General features: G+C 39.6%; 1 protein-coding gene across 1 annotated transcript; it reads right to left on the bottom strand.

Annotated features, from left to right (window-relative positions):
• Window positions 1-4,349: 4,349 nt before the first annotated feature.
• Window positions 4,350-21,018, bottom strand: LOC115792944 (collagen alpha-1(IX) chain). The gene is made up of 27 exons (XM_030747598.1): window positions 20,867-21,018; window positions 20,351-20,462; window positions 19,138-19,261; window positions 17,921-18,314; window positions 17,745-17,822; window positions 17,563-17,658; window positions 17,424-17,477; window positions 14,799-14,852; window positions 14,651-14,704; window positions 14,525-14,578; window positions 14,341-14,394; window positions 14,200-14,253; window positions 14,067-14,120; window positions 13,614-13,667; window positions 13,457-13,501; window positions 13,326-13,379; window positions 13,178-13,231; window positions 13,033-13,086; window positions 12,820-12,891; window positions 12,699-12,734; window positions 11,534-11,578; window positions 11,404-11,436; window positions 8,989-9,135; window positions 8,336-8,512; window positions 7,506-7,596; window positions 5,044-5,121; window positions 4,350-4,780 (listed from the first exon to the last, which is right to left on the bottom strand). The coding sequence occupies exons 2-27, from the start codon at window positions 20,427-20,429 to the stop codon at window positions 4,578-4,580; spliced, it is 2,292 nt and encodes a 763-aa protein (XP_030603458.1). The 5' UTR covers window positions 20,430-20,462; window positions 20,867-21,018; the 3' UTR covers window positions 4,350-4,577.
• Window positions 21,019-21,646: the final 628 nt, after the last annotated feature.

Here is a 21,646-nt window from a genome sequence, read left to right on the forward strand (position 1 = left end):
AGTTGTGTGAGTCAGTTCCTTAAAACAGTGTGTCATTGAAACGGCTTAATGTTAGTTTGCTATCAGATCTCTGTAGACAAGTGAACCTTTGTGGCATCATTGAGCCCAACACCCCACCTGTGGGGTGCTACAAAAAATGAAGGCTCAGACAACACAAGAGAGAGAGAGAGATCTGGTTTTAGATACAGTATAGAGTGGTGGGGTGCTGCATTTACTTAGCTGAGTATTTCTTGCCATAATATGGATTAGAACGCTACTCAAATAGGGCTATTCACTGTATACCAACTCTACATCTCCACAACACATCTGATGGTCTCAAAGACGTTAAGATGTCCAACTCATTGTGCGCACAAGGCACACAACGAAATGATGGTTCCAGATCACTCATCCAGAGATGAGCATCTGTGGTCATGCAGCCAGAGACCGCCGCTACCGTTAGGCAATGTGGTTTAAGTGTCTTGCCCAACACAACGCAGCACAGGGACAGGGGCTCGAACCTGTAACCTTCCGGCTGCAAGGCGAGCACCTAACCACTGCGCCACATTAAAGAATTAAAGAAATTAATGCTTGACAAGGTACAGCTGTTAACTGAAAGCCATTCCAGGTGATTACCTCATAAAGATGACTGAGAAAATGCCAAGATGTGTAAAGCTGTCATCTAAGCAAGAAGTGCCTACGTTGAAGAATCTAAAATATAAAACATTTTCTAGTTTCTTTAACACTTTTTTTTACTAAATAATTCCATATATATTTCTTCATTGTCATGCATTCAAATCCTTACAAGGCTATAAGATCTACAAAATATTCTCAAGGCCACCCTCACCAGTACAAGAGCAACACTAGGCAATTGTTTCCATGTAAAATCACTGCTGCTGTTGTCGTCACTGTCCTTTAGATGGGAGTGTGTTGCACAAGGATGAAGCTTGCCTCCAGGGATTTCTAACAGAAAGACTTTCAAACATGTGGTAAACATTGTGAACGGGTCTATTTTAACTCAAACCGCGATCTTTTTCCCAAACCAAACCAAGAACTTTTGCAGACTGAAGAAGAAAATAATAATATCAACAGCAACTAAAAATCTCTTGGAAGCTTTCACTCAAATGATGATCATGCACAGGATACAAACCAGTCTCTTTGGATAAAGTCATGTGTTGGCATTTTTATTCACTCCAAAAGGGACCCTTTGTTGCACTTTTAATTGGCAAACATTCACATGTTGCTTCAGGAATCAGCCCATTCTTTCTCCTAGGCACAAGAATGTGTTCGTGTAGTCTCGTGTCTGATTGTCGCTTAAAAAAAAACAGTTCTCCCCCACTCTGTGGTTTCTGATTTGTGATACAGCACCACTCCCTAAGCTTTTTGCTAGTGATCCCTTAGCACAGCATACAAATGATATAGCCAGAATTCTGTAAGACAGAGTATAGATTTACTAAACAGGTAATTACTGCACAACTCATCATGTTTACTGACCCAGTACAATTGAAGTGTTCCGACAGTGGTTAGTGCATTAAGTGAATAATGTAAAAACATGCACTCCTCTGACACAGAAGACAATAAAAATGTACTAATAACAAACAAATTAAAATTTTGAAAAGAAGACCACACAGTTAGGGGCTACAGTGGCTCTGTTATGTTGTATGGTCATTTTGTTGACATGGTTCAGGTTCACTTGCATGCCTGTAGGTTAGGGTCACTACAAATTAATACAAAGTTATTCTCACTCACTTGTAATGAAATATTTCAATCGTAATGGGAGTGGTCTCCTTAACACCAATACCTCCATTCATAGCACATGAGGTGTCACCTTTGTGGTCACCAAATCACAACCTGGTTGAAGACCTGTGGAAGTCACAGAAGATGTCACTGGCATCTATCAGCATCATCAAAACACTAAATGAGTGAATATCTTTTAGAAGAATGGTGCTCCACCCCTCGGTGTTGTTCCAGAGACTTTTCCCCTTTAATTTGATCTCTGTCTATATGGAAAATGTAAATGCTTCAGTATGACAACATATTCTGTAACTTCTTTTTATTAACAAGTTTGCCTTTAGGCAATCATGTGGGAAAAAGACAGATCAAAGACAGATGAAATGAGTTAAAAGCCTCTTTTGTATTTGGCTGTTCATCACTGTAAGTGATTCCCATGATATGGCCCCACAGGCTCAGGCAAAAGGAATAAAACCCTTTTAGAGATTCTTGCATTGCTTTCTTTTCCCCTCATGATCAGAGGGCATTTCTGTACAAAACTCAACCCCATAATATTCAGCATTTATATCTGGGATGAACTCCAAAGTCTTGTCCTTTAAAGAAAGAAAGGGGATGAATCAGTTTGAAGTCTGTTAATAAGCTAAATGAATCTGGTTTGCCCAAACTGGAAAATCATATATACACATGAAACCATCATTATGTCATCTGCCCACCCAGCACCATCGCATTTTCCATTATATTAAAACTTGTCAATGGGGTTAAAAAAAAAAAAAACATTAATGAAAATTTACTTCTCTGTATTACCACTCTGCTCATTTTCACGTCTACAAAGCAGAATTACAAATTTGGCTTATTACTTATATCGGCCAACATTTACAGCGCCTGGCATTTGCTGCTAAAGTTTTAAATAACTGTCTGAGGACAACATCAAACCACTCTATGACAGCATCTCATTTGGTGCCATCACTTTGAAGCTCAACTGTACTGAGTCGTTTTAATCAGCTCACATGCATTAAACCATATTTATCATGATCACTTGTCTGGTTTGCCACAGAGATAAATAGCAAGCATGACTTGAAGCAAGTAGTTGAGCCCAGAATGAAAACTCAGAGGATAATCATCGATTTGTAATAGTTTCCATGACAGAGATGGCTATAGCATTCTTTGATGGAACAAAGCAGAGCAGCATGGCACACATGATGCTGCATTCACAGAGAGGCTGCAGGAAGACCATCTCCATTTGATGGGCTTCACAGAGGAGACAAATGTGAGGTACTGAGAGGAGCCACACACAGAGTTCCACGTGTGCTTCTTCTTTCTTCATCATATTTGAACTGTGGAAAGCAACCGTTTTTCTGAACTCACACACAATTGAGTCTTTTCTGGGCTGCAGGATTAATGGGGCCTTTCCAGCATGAATGGATCACAAAGCAGGGAAATGCCCTGCGCAGGGCGTCGGCCAGCTACACAGCAAGTACGGATAGACAGGCTCAGCACCGCTTACCCTCGAGCAATTTAGTCTCTTTTCCACTTAAGCAGCATGTTTTTCAATTGGAAAGTCTGCAAATGCTGAGAGCAAGCCAACTCTGCATTGCTGTGAGGTAAAAGCTTTGTAACCGTATCTAAAGAGCCACTACACAGAAAACACTGCCGCATGTGTCAGTGTTGTAGGTGTTGTAGGATTTCTAAACCTTTCCCTTGTTGAAATGCAAGGACTCGCAGATTTGCAAAAAAAAACATCTCAAAAGCACACCAACACCAGATTTTTTTTTAAATCAATGCCTCACCACTGCACTCCCAACTCAAAATCTGGTAACTGTGATGGCTGTTGGCAAATGTTATGAGAAAAATATGTGTGTATCCTTGTGCGAGATCTTGCTGCCCTGAGGAGCTTTTGGAAATACCCAGCCAGAGCTAAAATATATATTCTTTGTTGGGGTTTCTTTGTTACACGTATAATAGAAAATAAAGATTTCTTGTTTTAAATAAGACTACAGAGACTCCCTTACTGTAGTCATGATTACTGTAAATCCATTAGCATGGTTAGGGTTTGGAGCCAGGAAAATCCCTGACTGTGGTACAATACCCCTAAAAAGGAAATAATTATTCACAAGAAATCAAAAACCAAACTTGATATTGTGTTCCAAGGTGGCGCCCCATTCAAACACTGCATGTTTCTCGCAGGGTGCCAAAAACTTGTCTGCTTTTGGCACACATTTAGCATTTAGCAACATTGTCTGACCCAGGCAATTAATGCAATAATAATGATAATAAAGATTATAAATAAATCTCTTCCAGACTTTTAGATAGATTAAATTCTAATGTTACTGAAGGAGGGAAAAAAAGGTCAGTTTGGGTCTTTTTGGCACTTCAGTCACTACAGCGCTAATGAATGGAGTGTTGTGGAATTTGTTCAGCACACTAACATCCAGTGCCTTTCCTGGGAGAAAGCAGCATATGTTGCTGCCTGTCACACTTTCTTTTATCTTTTATTTTTAAGGGGACACCAAAGCTGAAAGTCTTCTGGATTTACCAGTTTACAAAAATACATGCACTGTGTAACACTTGATTAAGAATTAATTAGCAATTAATAATAGTCATTAAACGTCACATTGTTGTTGTACTAGTATTGACATGCTCTCTTACCAAAAAATGTTTTCATTTTTATTAGAAAGACAACTTAGAAGTGTGAAATTCTTTTTATACAAACAAATTTTTATACCACTTTTGTACCACATTCTCAGATGTTCAGTTCAGGTTTGATTTGCATATTTACATGAAAATTCAAATGCATACTACCAAAAAAAAAACAAAACAAACAATCCTGCATCTTTTATTTCTTTAAGCTCAGCATGTATATTTTTTTTCTTCTATGGGCGATTCCTCAACCTTCGCGCTGCTGCCTGCGGTGTCCCAGCAGTGGAGTTCAGCTGACCACACCCAGAGGTGACACAAACACCTGGAGGTCCTCTGAGACCCGCATGGCCCCTGAGTCCAGGCTGGCCTGTATGTCCCCTTTGACCCTGCTTTCCAGGCTGGCCGTTAAAGGCTCTGCCAGGACGTCCATGCTGACCTGTGATGGAGGCAATAATGTTGTTTAGTCTTCGGGCCGCGCAGTCTGCTCAGTGTGCTGAGTAATGCTGCTTGTGCAGATTCCAAAACCAGTGTACTTCCAGAGAAAATCATTTCACTCTGGCCAAGAAGCACTCATCTTACTGTAAAATAGCCCCCTTTCCCTGGAAATTAAAGCTAAGAATAAGCTGAACATGCTAAAGAAAGATGTCCACATCAGCATCAATTTAAGTAAAAAGATAAGCATGGAAGATTAAAAAGTACCCTTTGATCCGGGTTCTCCAGTGTAGCCGGGAAGGCCATAACCCTTGGCTCCTTTATCACCTTGCTCTCCTCTAACACCTGCAATACACACACACACACACACACACACACACACACACACACACACACACACACACACACACACACACACACACACACACACACACACGCACACACACACACACACACACACACACACAAAGACAATAGCAGCAATGGCAGCAAACAAGCATGAAGTGTATGATATAAGCTTGATAAAGGTGATCTGATTCACTCATCTGCCTGCATTCCTGGGTGTTTGGGCTGGTAGGCTATTCTTTACATCACCTATGCTTTCTGAAGCTGTCAAACTTAATCCTGCAGTCATCACTCTGAGCCAATCACTTTCTTACCCACCTTCTGCGAGCCAGTCAGCCTCTGTCCCATGTGCTTTCAATCCTGTGCTTTTTCAAACTGTCATTTATGCAGCTCACCATCACCCCATCTCCACCTCATCCTGGCCAGATAAAGCTGCTCGTCCAAGTCCCCACCTGCTTCATGTCTGCTGCCACCAGTGTCTAGACTTCACAAGGGTCCTGTTCTACTGCCTACCATTATTGGCTTCCCCTCTGCTATGTAGCTTCATTGGAGTCTAACTGCCAAATAGTTTATGATTCAAACTCTATATTTCAATAAATCATGTTCAACTCCTTCAGATGATCTCCAACCAAGCTGTTCATGCTGAGATAATTAGTAAATAGATGTTTAAAACACCTTGTAAATATTCTTCCATTTCATTGGCCTGGCAGGAGTATGACTGGGACATCACACTAAGGCTTCAAACCATAAATTAGAAAATGTCAGCCAACAAGGTTTGCAACACTGTGCAGTATTTGACTCAGCAGTTGCATACTGCATTGTGCATGCTTAAAGGTAGCAAAGCTGGTATTTTTCTCAGTGGTGAAAAGTAAGTCACATGCAGTTTTTAAAAAGTTATTTCAGCTATGAATTTTGTGCTTTTATTTTACATTTACTCGATATGAGGCCTTGAAACTAAACTAAACAGGAAAATTAAGGGAACTGTAACAATAATATTATCACACCCCGATTCGCTACAGTTTGTTTAATGTCCCAGTTTTATTACAATTCCTTATAATCATATACATCTGTTCTGCCCAAGTGGTAAAACGGTGATTTAATATTGTACTTGTTGCATGAGCAGCGAGAAAAAGGCTTTAACAAAGAGCAGGCAACTAAAACTAAAAACAGACTGTGAAAAACTAAGTGAAATAAAAATAAAAACTAAAACCCAAAAACTAACTGGAACAATATTGTCTGGCTTGTACAAAAAATATAGAAGAAATGTCTTCAGTTTCAGTCTTTGTCACTTTGGTCAGATCTGAATCAGTGGGATTTGGACATTATGTTTACTCAGTTTGGTTGCGAGTCAAGTGTTTATATCATAATATGTGATCTGGAAATTTAGAATGTTGTTCCTGATGAATCTGCCTCATCACGCACCGAATCTCTGTCTGTGAGTTCCTCATGCATGACCGGGAGTTTTTATTTTCATCTCACAATAACATGAACTTATATCCAGAAAATATGGACTATGCATGATATATTATGATGTCATCCTAACAACCACCTGCCAACGAACTAAAATCACAGGCTAAACAATTCTATTGGAGGGCTGTATACTAGGGATAATAAGAAGAAACTAAAACTAACAATGAAACCAATAAAAACAAAGGTGAAACAGCACTCTCAGGAAACTAACTGAAACCTAATTAAAATGAAAATAAAAACCTGACCACATCAATACTTCAGTTTTCCTTCTGTTGCTTTCCTTTTTAAATGTTGCAAGTTTTTACTGTTGATGCAGAAGCCGACATCACAGTTCAGGGGGACAACTCACATTTGATCTAACTGCTTTTAAACAGGAGCAGAATATAGTTAGAAACTGGCATTTGAACTTGTCATTGCTCACAAGTATGATACGCACAGAATCCACCAGGACCCTCGAAGGGTACAGGTGGATGCTGGTGTGGTGGAAGGACTGAAACAGCAGGCAAAAAAGAGACACAGATGTGTTTTGACCTGTATCAATTACAGAATTAAAGAAAAATGTTCATGATGTTTAAAATCAGTTTAGTGATCTTTTAAGCAAAATTGTGAATGCTTGACATTTCTGCCTAAAGCAGCTTTAAATTTGTATTTATTCACATTAGCAGGCAGTTACCATACATACACACCAAACAGTTCCCCACTTGTACACTATCTATCCTTTATGAGTGCGCTGATGTATTTCAGTTTTTTGTCCTGCTCCTAAGAGGCCAAAAAATAAATAAATGAAATCATGTGTATTTAAGTAAAGGCTATCACATCTTTCTTCCAGCACTGATTCTTCCTAAAATGATCCCCTGTGACATCATTTTTTAAAGTAAATGGTAAATACAGTCTGTCGTGTTTGTTATTCATACCTGCTTCTCCTTTTCGGCCTGGTTCTCCAGCTTCTCCGTAGAATCCCGGCGGGCCCACTTCTCCTTCAGCACCATGATTACCAGGATCCCCCTGACAACATCATCAACAGGAAAACACATTGTTAATCTTTTGCGTGTTTTCTGCATAAACCTGGCCACGACTTAAGTCCTGTTTCACCTCTAACCATCTCTATGTAAAAAGCCTAGAAAAGATTTATTTGGCTGATAATTCAATACTCTGATGGGAAAATACTGCACAGTACTGGTGCATCATTTGTTTTGGCACTAAATGCCACAACATCAGGTTTACCAACCGTAATCTAATATAGTGGAATATTTTTATATAGTCATGGTTTCAAGAACATTTATCAGCCATTGTGATTAGGAGTTGTGGGACATGAATTGATTCTACACTGTATAATAATGTGGAAAAGCCTTTCTAATCCAAGGACAGCCTTGATACTCTCCAAAAACCATTCAAAACAGACCAAGTGTCTAGTCTGTGACTCCTTATTTGTCCTCATGGAGACGTGGAAAATCGTAATGTTTTCATTCCAAGCTTTTCTGCCAAATACTTCAGCTCTCTTAGTCCAGTCCAGACCTTCGCAATGTGTTTGCATTTTACTCAGCCAGGCAGACAATAATGAACAATGTATGGAGAATGTACTTGCACTTTGACCATGTGTTTAAGCTAAACGCCTGCATGATGTGAGGTCACATCTAAAGCAGTGATTTTTTTAATTTATTCATTTATAAATTTTGAAAGAAAATGTTGCCATAGTGCAGACTGCTACATTTTGAATAGTGAACACCCAAAGCGTAAAACTCACAGGAGGTCCGGGAGGCCCCTTTTGTCCAGGGGGACCAGGGGCACCCATGGGAACATCCCCGTATAGAGGACAGACAGCAGCACATGTCCTCTTCACTGAGTTGGCAAACATGGACATCTGCTCCAGGACCACTTTCTTACAGACCTCAATCACGTGTTGAGCCGGGAGGGTCGGCCCCTGTGTAAGAAACGATTACCACATCCATCACTGGAAGGAACCCAACTGCGGGACATGTAAAATGGAATATTACAGGACAGGGCATGCTGAAGCATGGCTGCCTCTCTGAGGAAATGCAGTGAACAAAGCCAGCAATATTTCCCGAGGCTCATTATGGATTTATAGCCACACTAAATGAAACTCTTGCTGTGAGTCACTACTAACTGCAGGCTAATGAGAAACTGTTTAAATGTGTTCTTGACACCAAAGCTGTTACTAAACACTGTGTGTGCCAGTCAGTGTAACTACTAGAGCAAATGATTACTCTGCTGTTTCTGTGCCATTTTTCACAGATAGATGAAGTGCCAATTATAGTAGAGACTGCTTTTCATCTCAGTTACAGTGCTAAATACATATAGTACCACTCTATACTGTAAACACTTAAATGTTTTTAGTATCAGCCAAGAAAAATAGTCAGAGGATTGTATTTTACTTACTGGAGGACCTGGCGGCCCCTGAAAACCATCTGGTCCTAGTTCGCCTCGAACCCCCTTGACTCCGACAGGACCTGGACGTCCAGGTGGGCCTGCAGGTCCGCGTTTCCCTCGTCCTCCCTGAGGACCCTGCTTACCCCTGTCTCCAACCTACACAGGATGTTAACAACATCAGCAGGACACGATTCAGGATGGAGCAAGAGTATACATCAGGATACAACATATAATCACTTTTGCATGGATACAAATGTTATGGAAAGCAATAACTGCTTAAAAAGTGTGTTATGTCATACTGATAGTGCTAAGAAAACACAGTAAAGTCAAAACAAGCTGAATCATATGAATAGTTTGAAGAGCAGGGACACATATTATGCCAAATAAAAGGAAATTTAAAAAAATATATAAACAGCATAAAATGGAAAAGGTAGAATTTTGCAATACAACAAAACCTGCTATGGACCTGCTATGCTATAATGTATAAACAAATGGGAAATATTTATGCAAGTTTCAAAATAGAAGTTCAGCAGAGAGCTTTGAGAAATGTGCAAGATTCATTTTGGTGCCGTTGTGCTGCTGCTCTTATCACATCCACAGATGCTCTAAATATGGTTGGAATGTTATTTGATGGATTCATATCATGTGACGAACGGAGGCTTTTCTAATCGCTATAGTGGCAGAAATATCATAGTGTTAGGAAACACCACACCTGCACAACTACTCTGTTCAGTGACTCGACTAATCACAGCTAACCTTTTGAACAAAATCAGAGAACTGATGGCAAGTGACAGTTTGTGTATATATATTTTTGTTAGATTCAGTTGTAGAAAAAGATTTGTGAGGAATTCTGGATTGATTACTTATAAAATGTGCTCTAATCACAGTTATAAGCATAATCTAAACTAATAACACAGAAACATTTGTACTTTTCATGTCTTTATTCAACACATTGAGTAATCACTCAGTATATTCTCCCTTACAAGCTAAGACTTCCAGCAGACACTTCCTGTAGCAGCTTATGTGTCTTGAACAACAATAGGGAGGAAATTTGGACCATTCCTCCCACCATAAGTCTTTCAAAAAATTTCTTGGATTGTTCTTGATGGAACAGACCTCATCAAGTCAAGCCAAAGCTCAAATGAGTCAAAATCAGTGCTCAAGATCAGAAAAGGGATTGCTTTCCCCCCACTTTTCCATAATTCTTGTCTTGTTTTACTTTACTTGTTTTACTTGCTTTGGGGCATTATCCTGAGGTCCAGGTCATAAACCACTGCCCTGGAAATTTCTCTCAATGGCTTCAAGGCATTCATAGGTGAAACCATGATGCTCCATGCACCATGTGTGTTTGGGGAAAAGTTTGGGTGTTGGTAGCAGCTCCTTGATTTCCTCTAAGTCTCATCTGGGAAGTCTCAAATGTGTTGTGGAACATCTCCGTGGACATTTGTAAACTTTGGATATGTTGCATTGTTCCCTTCCAATAACACAATTCCTATTCTTTTTTTTTTTCTTACAGTGGTCATATGTAGCATGTTGTGAAGTTAAGGAGTTTTGCTGTTACCCCTGAGTTGTTTTTCACCTCTTTGTAGGTTGCGCTCTCGATGTGAACATTGCAGAACTCTTTCTCTTAGGAAGAGTAGCAACAATCAATTTTCATCCTTTTGTTTATTTTACTGTGGCTTGAACACCTTGAGGGGTATACCACATGGCATGATTAATAGGCTAGTGAGGTAAGTAGAGTCTAAAGTTGGGTTTTTGCAGTGTCACAAAAGTGGCTCTCTTTTTACCTGGCTAGATCACTGTGGTTAACTTATGCTGAACAAATAACTTGGTCTGGAGCAGCAAAGTTTCGGTTAAAAATCAGCTGGAAATGCCACATTTGCACTCATTTTTTTACTTACAAAATCCTGTAAATATATTCTCTACTGAAGGAAAACATTTTATATATGCAACCTGTAGAGTTTCACACCACTGAATGAAGCCCGGCCGTAAAGTTACAGCACAGCAAACTGCTTGGTCCAGTTCTGCTGCCAAGTCTCTCTTATTTTTTTTTTTACTCAGCTCTTTAGAAATGTTTTTGTCGCACTTTGAGGTTGTATTTGTAATGCTTTATAAGGCATTGTGAAAACTGTCACATTCTGGGCATGACACACACCAACCTATCTTTCTTAAGAAGTGCAAAGTTTGTGCTGTAATTGTCTTCAACTGAAGAGACAGACCACATTTTATGAGTAATCAGTCCAGAAATCCTGGTAATTCCATGGGATTCACAAACTTTTTCCCTTAACTATAACTGTAATTCAACTCCTGATTAGTTTCTTTGCCGAAGCGAATATTGTGTACCAAGACTTCTGAGCACTGAATATGTGTTAGAGCTAATATTGTTTCCATTTCTTGCATACAATTGCATGTATTGAAGCTCACCTTTCCTTTTGGACCCTTAACTCCTTTTTCTCCCTTAAAAAAAAGGGAGGGAAAAAAAAGATCAATTTTGATGTTAAGATAGAAAAAAAAATTATGATGAGCAACTAAGAAAAGATATGTAAGGCAGTACCTGTGAACCTTTAACTCCTTTAATACCTTGGATTCCTGTGTCACCCTGTACAAAGCAAAAGAAAAATAACATGCCAAAAGAATTTAACATTTTTTTCTATTGAAATGTTCATGTTTTTTAGTTTGTTTGTTTTTTTGTTTGTTTGTTTTTTTGCATTTATTTTGGTTCAGTATTGGAATCCTTTGGAAGCCATAACCCCCCCCCCAAAAAATGCTTCACTGTACTCAACAGGTGAGTCAAGGATGGGAGTTTAACAGATGTTCCCCAGCGTGGGGGCTGATCTGTGTGGAACTAACCTGCTAAAGTGCAGGATGGCAAAACTGAAGGTCTGGCGTAACACTGGTATCTACTGTTTATCAAGTCACTGGACACCCATAGCTCTGAACTATCCTTTAATCTCGATGTCCATCCCACGTCCACTGTGGGTTGACAGCTGAGATGAGCCAGTCATGGAGCAATGAAATATTTCAGTAAGCATATCTCCAGCATGCATCCATAAACCGTTATGCCCACCCATGCAGACCTTTGCAAACCCGTATGCTGACTTCACATTTACTGATTGCAAACACTTCTGAACACGCCATATTTTTAAATTATTTATCACACAACTTTTAAAATTTTCATCTTTTTTTTAAGGAGATTTGTTTGCTCTAGAACACATCAAAGGGAAAAAAGAAAAGTGGTTTCTGCAGGAATATCTGCCCTTTTCATTGGTATGGGATGAACTGTAAACATCAAAAGCAGGTCGTGCAGGGGAGTTTAACACTTTTAGTGAACTCCCGTCCATATGGTGAGACTAGAACACACTGAGCCAACATGCCCTGAAGGGCAGCCTCTGATTTGACATATTAAACTGTTTCTTCAAACTCTACCAACTTACGTTACATTAGTGGGCAGCAAAATTAGGGATGGTTTATATAATATCATGAAAAAAAGGGCTGTCTCGTGTCTAACTGGACCATCCATTGTACATCCTAAATACAAGTTTGCTTTCCAAACCAGGAAAATGTCTTGGTTTGGAAGGAGAACACATCTGTAAATCTTAAATTCTATGTGGCTCATTGACCCAGCAAATGATTCCTAAATAGCTGCCATAATTGAACCATTAACAGTAATTTTGCTCCCATTTTATTTCTCAAATGGGTAATGGATAGGGATGTATTACCTTGGGCCCTTGTTTTCCAGGCATACCCATATGTCCCTGTAAAGAGATGACATGGTTTAATAGTTCGAAGAAAATGAACTAGTGTTTGGAAGAGTTAAGAAAATTCATCTGGAGCACTTACAGTGGGTCCAGGTGGGCCAATAAATCCAGGTCTTCCTGGCTTTCCTGCAGAACCCTTGTAACCTCTTGGGCCCTGGAGAATAAAACATTTATTAACCAACCTAAGGTACAGCTTTATTGTTTGTCATTTCCCTTTAGGATGGCAAACTACTTTACAAACAAAATGTATTATGTGCTGTCTTCGATGAATGAAATGCCTGAAAATGTGACTTACAGTTTGGCCTCTGGGACCCATTTCTCCTGCTGGCCCCAGGGTGCCTTTCTCCCCCTGTAAAAAACACAAATGGCCAGATATTAATCTGCCAAAAATAACTACATTTTACATTCATTTACAAAACCTAACAACATCAGTGAGTTACCTTTGCTCCACTTTGACCAAGTTTTCCACTGAGGCCCTGTGGTCCTTGATAAGCCTGTAGAGAAAAGATGACATTTACAGTATAATGATAAATGGGCACTGCTTCCAAAATTCAACATAAACATGTCCATGTAAGCTGGATATAATACCTCTATTCCTGAATTGCCATCTCTGCCAGGTAAGCCTGGATCTCCAACAATGCCCTAGGGAGACATATTATTTTTGCAAGTGTAAGTGAGCCCTCAGGTGTGATGCATTGAGCATGACGGCAGTGAATTACCTTTGGTCCTACGGTACCAGGTCTGCCCACAGGTCCTTGAATTCCCTGGTTTTCAGGAGTTCCCACAATAAAAACACCCATCAGAATTCAAAATTATGCTGTTATGAATCTAATCAAACAAAAGTATTTGTCGCTGTGGTTGATCTGCAACACTTACAGGTTTCCCCTTCTGTCCAGGAACTCCCCTCTCTCCAGGATCTCCAACAATACCCTGTAAATTCATCAGACAAAGCAACATAAATTAGGACATCACTTTATCTGCAACACATTTGTTCCAGTAGTAAAGCAATAGAGAGCCATCCTTCATATCCTGTAGTTTAGGTATAGTGTAGGTTATCGCTGCAGTTCAAGCCCTTCTTTCAGTGACTCACCAGCTTGCGCTGATATAGTTCAGGCCCTTAGATCTCAGCCAAAATCCAGCCACATGAACTAATGTTGTTTATGGAGACAGCACATAAGCCAAAAACATATTTCGATTCCAGTGTTTTACCACATTAAAAATGATTTATGCGTTCTTCATGCTCACAGGAGGGGATTTTGAAGGAAGTGGACAAAGACTGTAGAGAGTTTTTTTATGGATCATGGAAAAGGGAATCCCGCAACCACCCACCTGCTTTCCTCTGGGCCCTGGTCGTCCTGTTGCACCAGAAGCCCCTTCATCACCCTAAAAATAAAGGCATAACGGGTTTAGATTATATAATATGAGAAAAAAAATGAGATAAACTGGCAGGAAACGTGAATACCTTAACTCCTTGAAACCCAGGAATCCCTTCATGTCCTCTGATGCCTTTAGCACCCTTCAAGGAGGTCAAAATGTTAGCAATACAGTATTTATATAATCGTTTGCTTAAGGGCTTGCTACTGTGTCTGAAAGGTTAACTTACAGCTTCTCCTGATTTTCCAGTCTCTCCGATGTCTCCAGGTGGTCCCCGAACTCCCTGTAATTACAGTCAAAATGTCAACATTAATTCCTTTGCGTGATCTATAAAGTTATATAGCTACAACAGTAAACTTATAGCTTCATTAAGTGGCTTGCCAATTAAAGCCAGAACCCAGTAGAGACATCACCTTGAAGCCCGCTGCCCCTTTTAATCCTTTCAGCCCTTTGGGACCTCTGTCTCCCTGTTAACACAGCATCTCATTAATATTCATCATCATCTGTAAATTTTAGAGGTAAAGAAAATGATGAATTACCACTTGGCCCCAGGGTCCTCTCATCCCTTTCTCGCCTTTGATTCCTTCTTCACCCTGAGGGTGCGTACATGAGGTTTCGTTAATGACTTTTGAGAAAGAGCCAAGCTCAAGTGTAACCCTGATGGGAGCATTTAAAGATAGAGCTCACCTTTGGGCCTGGTTCACCAATGTTGCCATAATCTCCTGTGTTCCCCCTTATGCCCTGCAAACCAAGTTTTGACTTAATTAAAAGCGAAATTTCTTTGCATTACAATTTGTTGATGAAAAGTCTGAGGAGCAGAGTAAAATTTAATTAATGGCGTCTGTTTTCACTGATAAAAAGTTAATAACATTTTGGAGGTTAGATTTTGGATACAATATACTATGAGACTCTTCGACTACAGACATGGAAACTTTCATCCTTAATTAAACACAAGGAGGAAGGGTGGAGTGGTGACAACAAGGGACAGATGATCTACTATGGTGACTCCTAAAGGAAGCAGCCAAGAAGACATATTTTTACATTATGTAACATTATACGTTAGCCTCTGTGTTAACTGTAGCTTTAGAGCCTTTGCTTAATGTTGCTTTACTGACCACAGCTGGTGAAAGCTGCTTTTGATACAGGATGGAAAAAATGCTTTGTACAGATTATTTAGGCAAACATAAAAATCATAAACTGTGAATCGTGACCTTGGTAAATTAGGAAGAATTATACTTTTTTTTTTTTTTAGCTATCTAGGTGTTATCTGTGGCTTTGTATTTATCTGACAGATTTGTATTAATATTTTGATTTAACTCTCAGTAGAAATAAAAAAAAGTAAGAAAGCATGGTTGCCAAAATGTCACATTATTCCTCTAAAAATAAGTCTCCAGCAATGATAGTTAGTTTAGTTTAGCACTGAGATGGGACAAGGAAAACTCTTTTAAGCCTCTTTTAAGATCACTGATTAATTCAGTTCATCTGTACAAAACTGCAACATGTAAAGAATAATTTGGTGTTCACACATAGTAGGTAAGTGCAGTATCTCTTTTATAATTGATTTTTTTTTAATCTTTTGATTTTAGAATATGCAATTTTATGCTAAGCTAACCATTTCTTGGCTACAGCTTCACAGCCAAGTTTGAGCTTCCATTTGGAACAAGATTGTTTTTTTCTTACAGTCACACTAATGTGAGAATCCAAATAAGTTTAAATACTGTAAATGTCAGCACTCTCATATTAGTCACTTTAGTGGAAAATATACACAAGCACTGTTTAGGAAACCTTGGTATAACATGGATCACCGTTGTTTGCACAGATGCCGAGTTTCTCAGGAGTAGAAGGGAAAGTGTTTCCCAATTGGCTGCATTTCACTAAGTCAGCAAACACATTAAAAAGGGCTAGGATGCATTTGTCTTGTCAGTTTATTTGTCTATCCCACTTAAAGCTGTATTTAAGCAGACTCAGCTAGATGGAGTTGAACCTCCAGACAGTAAGGCGAGAGGCATGACCTTGAACTTTATGATATATCTGAGGCAGTGAAGCTCAGAGGAGCAAAGGACCACCCACCACCTGAGATGGACAGTTCATATTATCTATGCCAGGAAATGCCCTCGTCAAATGCCAGCAGGGGAGGAGATAATCAAGCTGGCGTTGTGTGCTTCCCAGGCCAGCGGGAGATCAAGACTCTAACCACTTACACAAGACAGATGTTTATTCCCAGAGGCGCTACAGCCGCAATTTGGGACATGAATAATGTAGCATGTACAGTTCTGGAAATGTGCTTTGAGTGTATGTGAGCCTACAGACCTACATGTGCTTGCTCAGGCAGCATGGGGGATTTCTTTGAGAGCAAAGGGCATGTTAAAAAGCCAAACTGACGCACAAGTATAAAAAAAAAATCCTTCTTTAAACACATGTTCAGACTTTCTGATCCGTGCCAATAACAGTGACTGCTAAGCATCAAAGAGATTAACAAGTCGTAAATTGAAAGTGGAAATAATCACGTCTGCAGTTCTCTGAAGGATTAAAAAAAATGAGCGTATTTATTCATTCACTGACACGTGTGTAACTAGCTCCTTTAGCCGAATGCTTTATTCTTTGAAATTTTCTGACGCCTTCTCTCTTTTTTTCAATTCAATCCTCCTCATGTACAATAATTTGCCTTCTAGAGAAACAATACATTTGACAAATTTTACACAATAGTTAAGCAGACTAATGCCACTCATTACTCACACACCCTTGGAGGGCACGGTTATTGCTCAACTGCCTTGTTTTCCTGTGTGTGGGATTCATTACGTTTGGAGCGGTTTCTTCCAAATGGAAAAGCGAAGCCATTAAAAATCTTGTGATCGTATGCCAGTTTGAGTTTAATCCTGTGTTCTAAAACAGCAGCTCCTGTGTTTTAAGATGCAAATGGATATTTCAGAGCTAGAATAACAATTTATTGTCACATCCATGTTGGTTTGTGTTTATCCTGGATTCTTCCTAAATCTTTTTGCAAAGCGGACATAAGTTTTCAAACTATGAATGGAGACGCCGTGTTTACTATCGCTAAGCGCTCCTGCTTCCAGATCTGTTTCCATCCTGTCGTCTCACAGTTGTGCTTCTATTGCCATTTTCCACAGCTTTCCTGCTGTCTCACGAATGAAAGTTTTACGGTCTTCCTCACCCACAAGCCAACTTAACTCTTTATCGTGCAGCAAGGGGAGGTAGATTCTGATCATGCTGAGAATGCATGGAGTATATACTACAGCATGGATTCATCCAGTGAGGTTTGCAAGACTGAGAGAAATATAGTATATTTTTTACCCAGTTCCCTTGTCTCCCTGGATCTCCAGCCTCTCCTGGAAGGCCTCTGTGACCCTGCAGAAGAATAAAAAATATGTCATGAAACATTCAACTTGTCATAGAAATATTTTGAGCCACTTCCATGTGCAAATATATTCACATTTGGTCCTGGAGGGCCCTGGACGCCAGGCTGTCCATGCATACATTTGCAAGATGGTCTCCCCCCTGTGAGGCCAATCTCTGCATATCCTCCACACTGCAATGGACATACAGGTAGCCCAGTGATTCTGAAACACAACACATATAGCTAAAAAGAGAAGTGCAGTTAGATGGATGACTCACCACGCTCGAGAGCTCACAGCAGCCTTCTGAATAAGCCTTCTCTGCGTCACATGACACTTCCATCTGCTGTAAGTCCACCTAGAAAGAAACAGGAGAAAATATGAGAAAATCAAGTTATATTTAAAATCAAAAGAAAGATTACTTAAGATGATTAAAAATGTGAGGTGTCAACATACAGACACAGAGCGATCTCCCGCAGCCCGCTTTACGATGGACGTGTATCCTTGGCGGATGGCTGGCCTTGGCTCATCGATGGACTCCACTCTGACTTCTTCACAGTCTATCAGCAGCTTCACCTGGCTGCCCTTCACGCTCAGTGCTACCTTGTGCCACTCTCCATCAAACACCTTCTCCACACCATGGAAGGTCCTCAGCATTTGGTTCCCATGAGGACTGGTGAAGAAGAAATCTAAAGAGCGTGTATCACCCTGGAATCGAAGGCCAACCTGCTCTTGTCCCTCAGGGTCACTGACCTGCCACAGGTTCCAGGACTTTTTCCCAGTGTCTTTGGTCACCCTAAACGTTGCAATGATGGAGTAGTCGGAGGGAAGTCCATCTGGGTACACTTCACTGTGGCACAAGAGTGAGGTTTAGAGAGCTGGATAACTAAACAGAGGTTACTTTACTTCTAAAATCAGCAAAAGATTCTGGGAACTCTAGTTTTATTTTGTATGAATAAGTAAAACCTGAGCCTTTTATACTGCAAACATCCAAGTTGGACAAATTGTTTCAACACCCATATTTGTTTCTGTGAAATCTTATTGTAAATATTCAGTAGTTAGCAGACAATCCTTGTGGTATTGGCATTGGTATTGGTATTGGTCAAAGTTATCTTGGTACTTGGTACAGCTGTAGTCTGCACAAATCTAAAAATGATAAAATGCAGTTTCTACATAATAAAGTCAGCTAAGCTATATCTTTTAAAACAGAGGTTTTCACTTGTCTCTGCAAGTCAAGGTAAAGCACAGGTGGCTCAGTTCCATCTGATCCACAGTAAAAACAGTGAAGCTGCACAAAGGCAGGACCTCCCTCTCTAAGCAGAAGGAAGCCATCATTAACAACTCTGGTTTTTCAATAGTGAAATGTCAAAATCTCTGATATGACAAAGGCCTATTGTGAGAACTTGGCATGCAGTATTTTAACTTATCACCTTGCTGCGTTAACACCTGGACCAGAACTTTGCACCACAGTTGGTTGGTTGTACTGCAGGTGCAACACAATTGCTAATGTTAAGTTGTCCAGAGATGTCCTTTGCTGCACTTGTCACCACATCTGATGCTCGGTGTACACTTCTACATTTAGCTAAGTGAGAAGTTACACCACTTCAGGTCAGAAGAAGTGTTTAAGAGTTTTTAATCATTTTTCAGTGTCACTGAGCAGAGTAGATCTGTACCTCATGGACTTTTGTAGATGGATGGAGGGGTTGATGCGGTAAGCCACTGCCTGAGGTTGCGAGCCATCCACCCTCCTCACTCCTCTTGAGTTGGGCACACGAAACTCCTTCAGCAAGTCAAAACCTTACGCCACAAACACTGAGATTAGTTTGCTGTCACACTGGTTGACCATCAGAGGTGTTGGACTATTTCTGAATCTTATTTCAGCAATGATATCACAGACTTTTATTAGATTAATGCATTACTCAGCTTTGTAAATAATGCCATCTAACCAGTGAGGTAATCCATTAAACCCATTAGAACAACAAGGCTGTTTATTTTCTTTCATGGGTGAATTTAGCCAGTGTTAAGTTCTAAACACTGGGTGCTTTGTACCACAGTCTGAATGAGATCAGCATTGCTGCAGTGTTTCCTGTAAATGTGTGGATTAAAGCTCAAGAATGTTTATGATTTCTGATATTGTGACCTGAAGAGAAACCTGCCAGGAAATGTAAGCCTTAGATTTTTGGTAAAGACTATTTCTATGTAATTTTTTTTAATCTGAAGTCACCCATTTGTGACTAATCTGTGGATACTGGGTAAGAAAGGTAGCTAAGAAAATAATAATGAAAAAAAAAATGTTGTAAAAAGAAAGAGAGAAAAAGTCCTCCAACTATTTGGCTCCAAGTAATAATTTAATCCTTAAACTGTTGTTCCTGTTTTCTCTCTCTCTCTCTTTTTTTTTTTGCAACATATAATTTTTTTGGTCTTTCACTTAGAAAAGTTTGCCCAGATACGTGCACACATGCTCTGTTTTCTCTCAAAATAAATAAAGTGATAACTAGTTTATAGTTTCAGTGTGACTCAGCTGCAGGACTTCAAAAATTAACGTACAAATCTTCGCCCCAGAATGACCTCTAGAGTCTAGACCTTCTGCTGTGCACTTTGGCATGGTGAGACCAAGCACTAGGCTGACAAACACTGACATCTGCTGGTCATGGTACAGTAGTAGGCTGCCATGTAGAAAGAAGCTTGAGTCCCACCAAATACTTCCATCCATTAACCAGCAGAGGCCCATCTGAGGTTAGAAAGCATCATGTATAACAAAACCAGCCATGCCCACACAATTATTCAACATCAGTTTATAGTTTCATTTGATCATGATGTATGGTAACTTAGTGGCAATGTTATTTTTATATATTTAAAAATAGGCCATAAAAAATGTTAACTTACTTGGCAACTTTTGACACTGGACCAGTCCCAAAAGAGAAAAGAGAGCTGCAAACACCAGCATATCTTTGTGGGCTGGCATTTTCAGTTTTCTGATGTCGGAGGTTATAAGTGCCTGCAGTACAGTAATTATATAAGCCAATATTTCAAAAAGATCAGGTCAAACAAAGTGCTTTGTGAGTATACATTAGACTGTGTGAAACAAAGACACACAGATTTGTTCCATAAGTGCACGAAGATTAAACATATTGAAATAGCAGAGGGAAATTGAAAATAATAATAAAAAACATATATAATAAACCCATTTTTCAAACTTATAAGATTGTCTTCAGTACGACACGCCTCATGAGCTCATTTGAGCAAAATTATACTAATACTAGATGATATACACAACTGATAGCCCTCAGCTCAATAACCTGGCATCATTTACAGTACAACTTGTATTGTTACTTCCTTAAGATATATTAAATGTAAAAATATTTATATAAAAATAATAAAAAGTCTCTTGGAATTACTTACATTATCCTTTTAAACTTCCCAGGGCTCCTGCTGATGGATCTTTCCCAGTTCCTGGTGCGTGAATATATCTCGTTCTAAGGTGCCATCGCAGGGCCAATGTTTGAGCTGAACAGGAGTACCATTCAATCTAGAAACTCTGGGACTCAGAGGAGCCTTACCCCCGAGCTCCACTCCACCTTTGGTCCCCAGAGGATCCTTCTCACCTCATAGGCCAGTCACACCTAAAGTCCCTACACTGTAGCACAGCCCCGAGTCATCACATTAAGAAAATGCAGGTGTACTTTATGCAATTTAGAGCTACTGGAATGATGCTGCAATGTTGAAAAAAAAATTCTGTGCTTAAACGATCAAAATTTCGATCAGACAAGCTATCCAGCTTTGTGTACTTTATGCTGTTCACTTTTAAATAATTGCATGGCTTTTAATGATTTGCCATCAGAAAACCAGTTTCACTGAAGGATGTAATATGTCACAGCTAAACACAAGACGCTCTGCAAACACCATCTAGAAAACCTCACACCTTCAATCTAACCCACCACTGGATCTAAACACTGCTAAATTATATACAATATACAATTGCAACATGTGGAAACAAACAGAAGAAAAAAAAACATTTGAAACGCTTTTGTTTTTTCACTAATTTTCCTTAATAATAGCGGTTCCCATTTACCCGCTTTCCAGCTTTTGTAAAAGCCTTTATGAGCCATTGCAGTGATATAAGACCCATAGGAGATTCGTGGAGAGGTACAAAAATGAAGAAAACTATGAAGAATTTAAAAA

This window comes from Archocentrus centrarchus, chromosome 15 (genome assembly GCF_007364275.1).
Source record: "Archocentrus centrarchus isolate MPI-CPG fArcCen1 chromosome 15, fArcCen1, whole genome shotgun sequence".
Taxonomy (NCBI): Eukaryota; Metazoa; Chordata; class Actinopteri; order Cichliformes; family Cichlidae; genus Archocentrus; species Archocentrus centrarchus.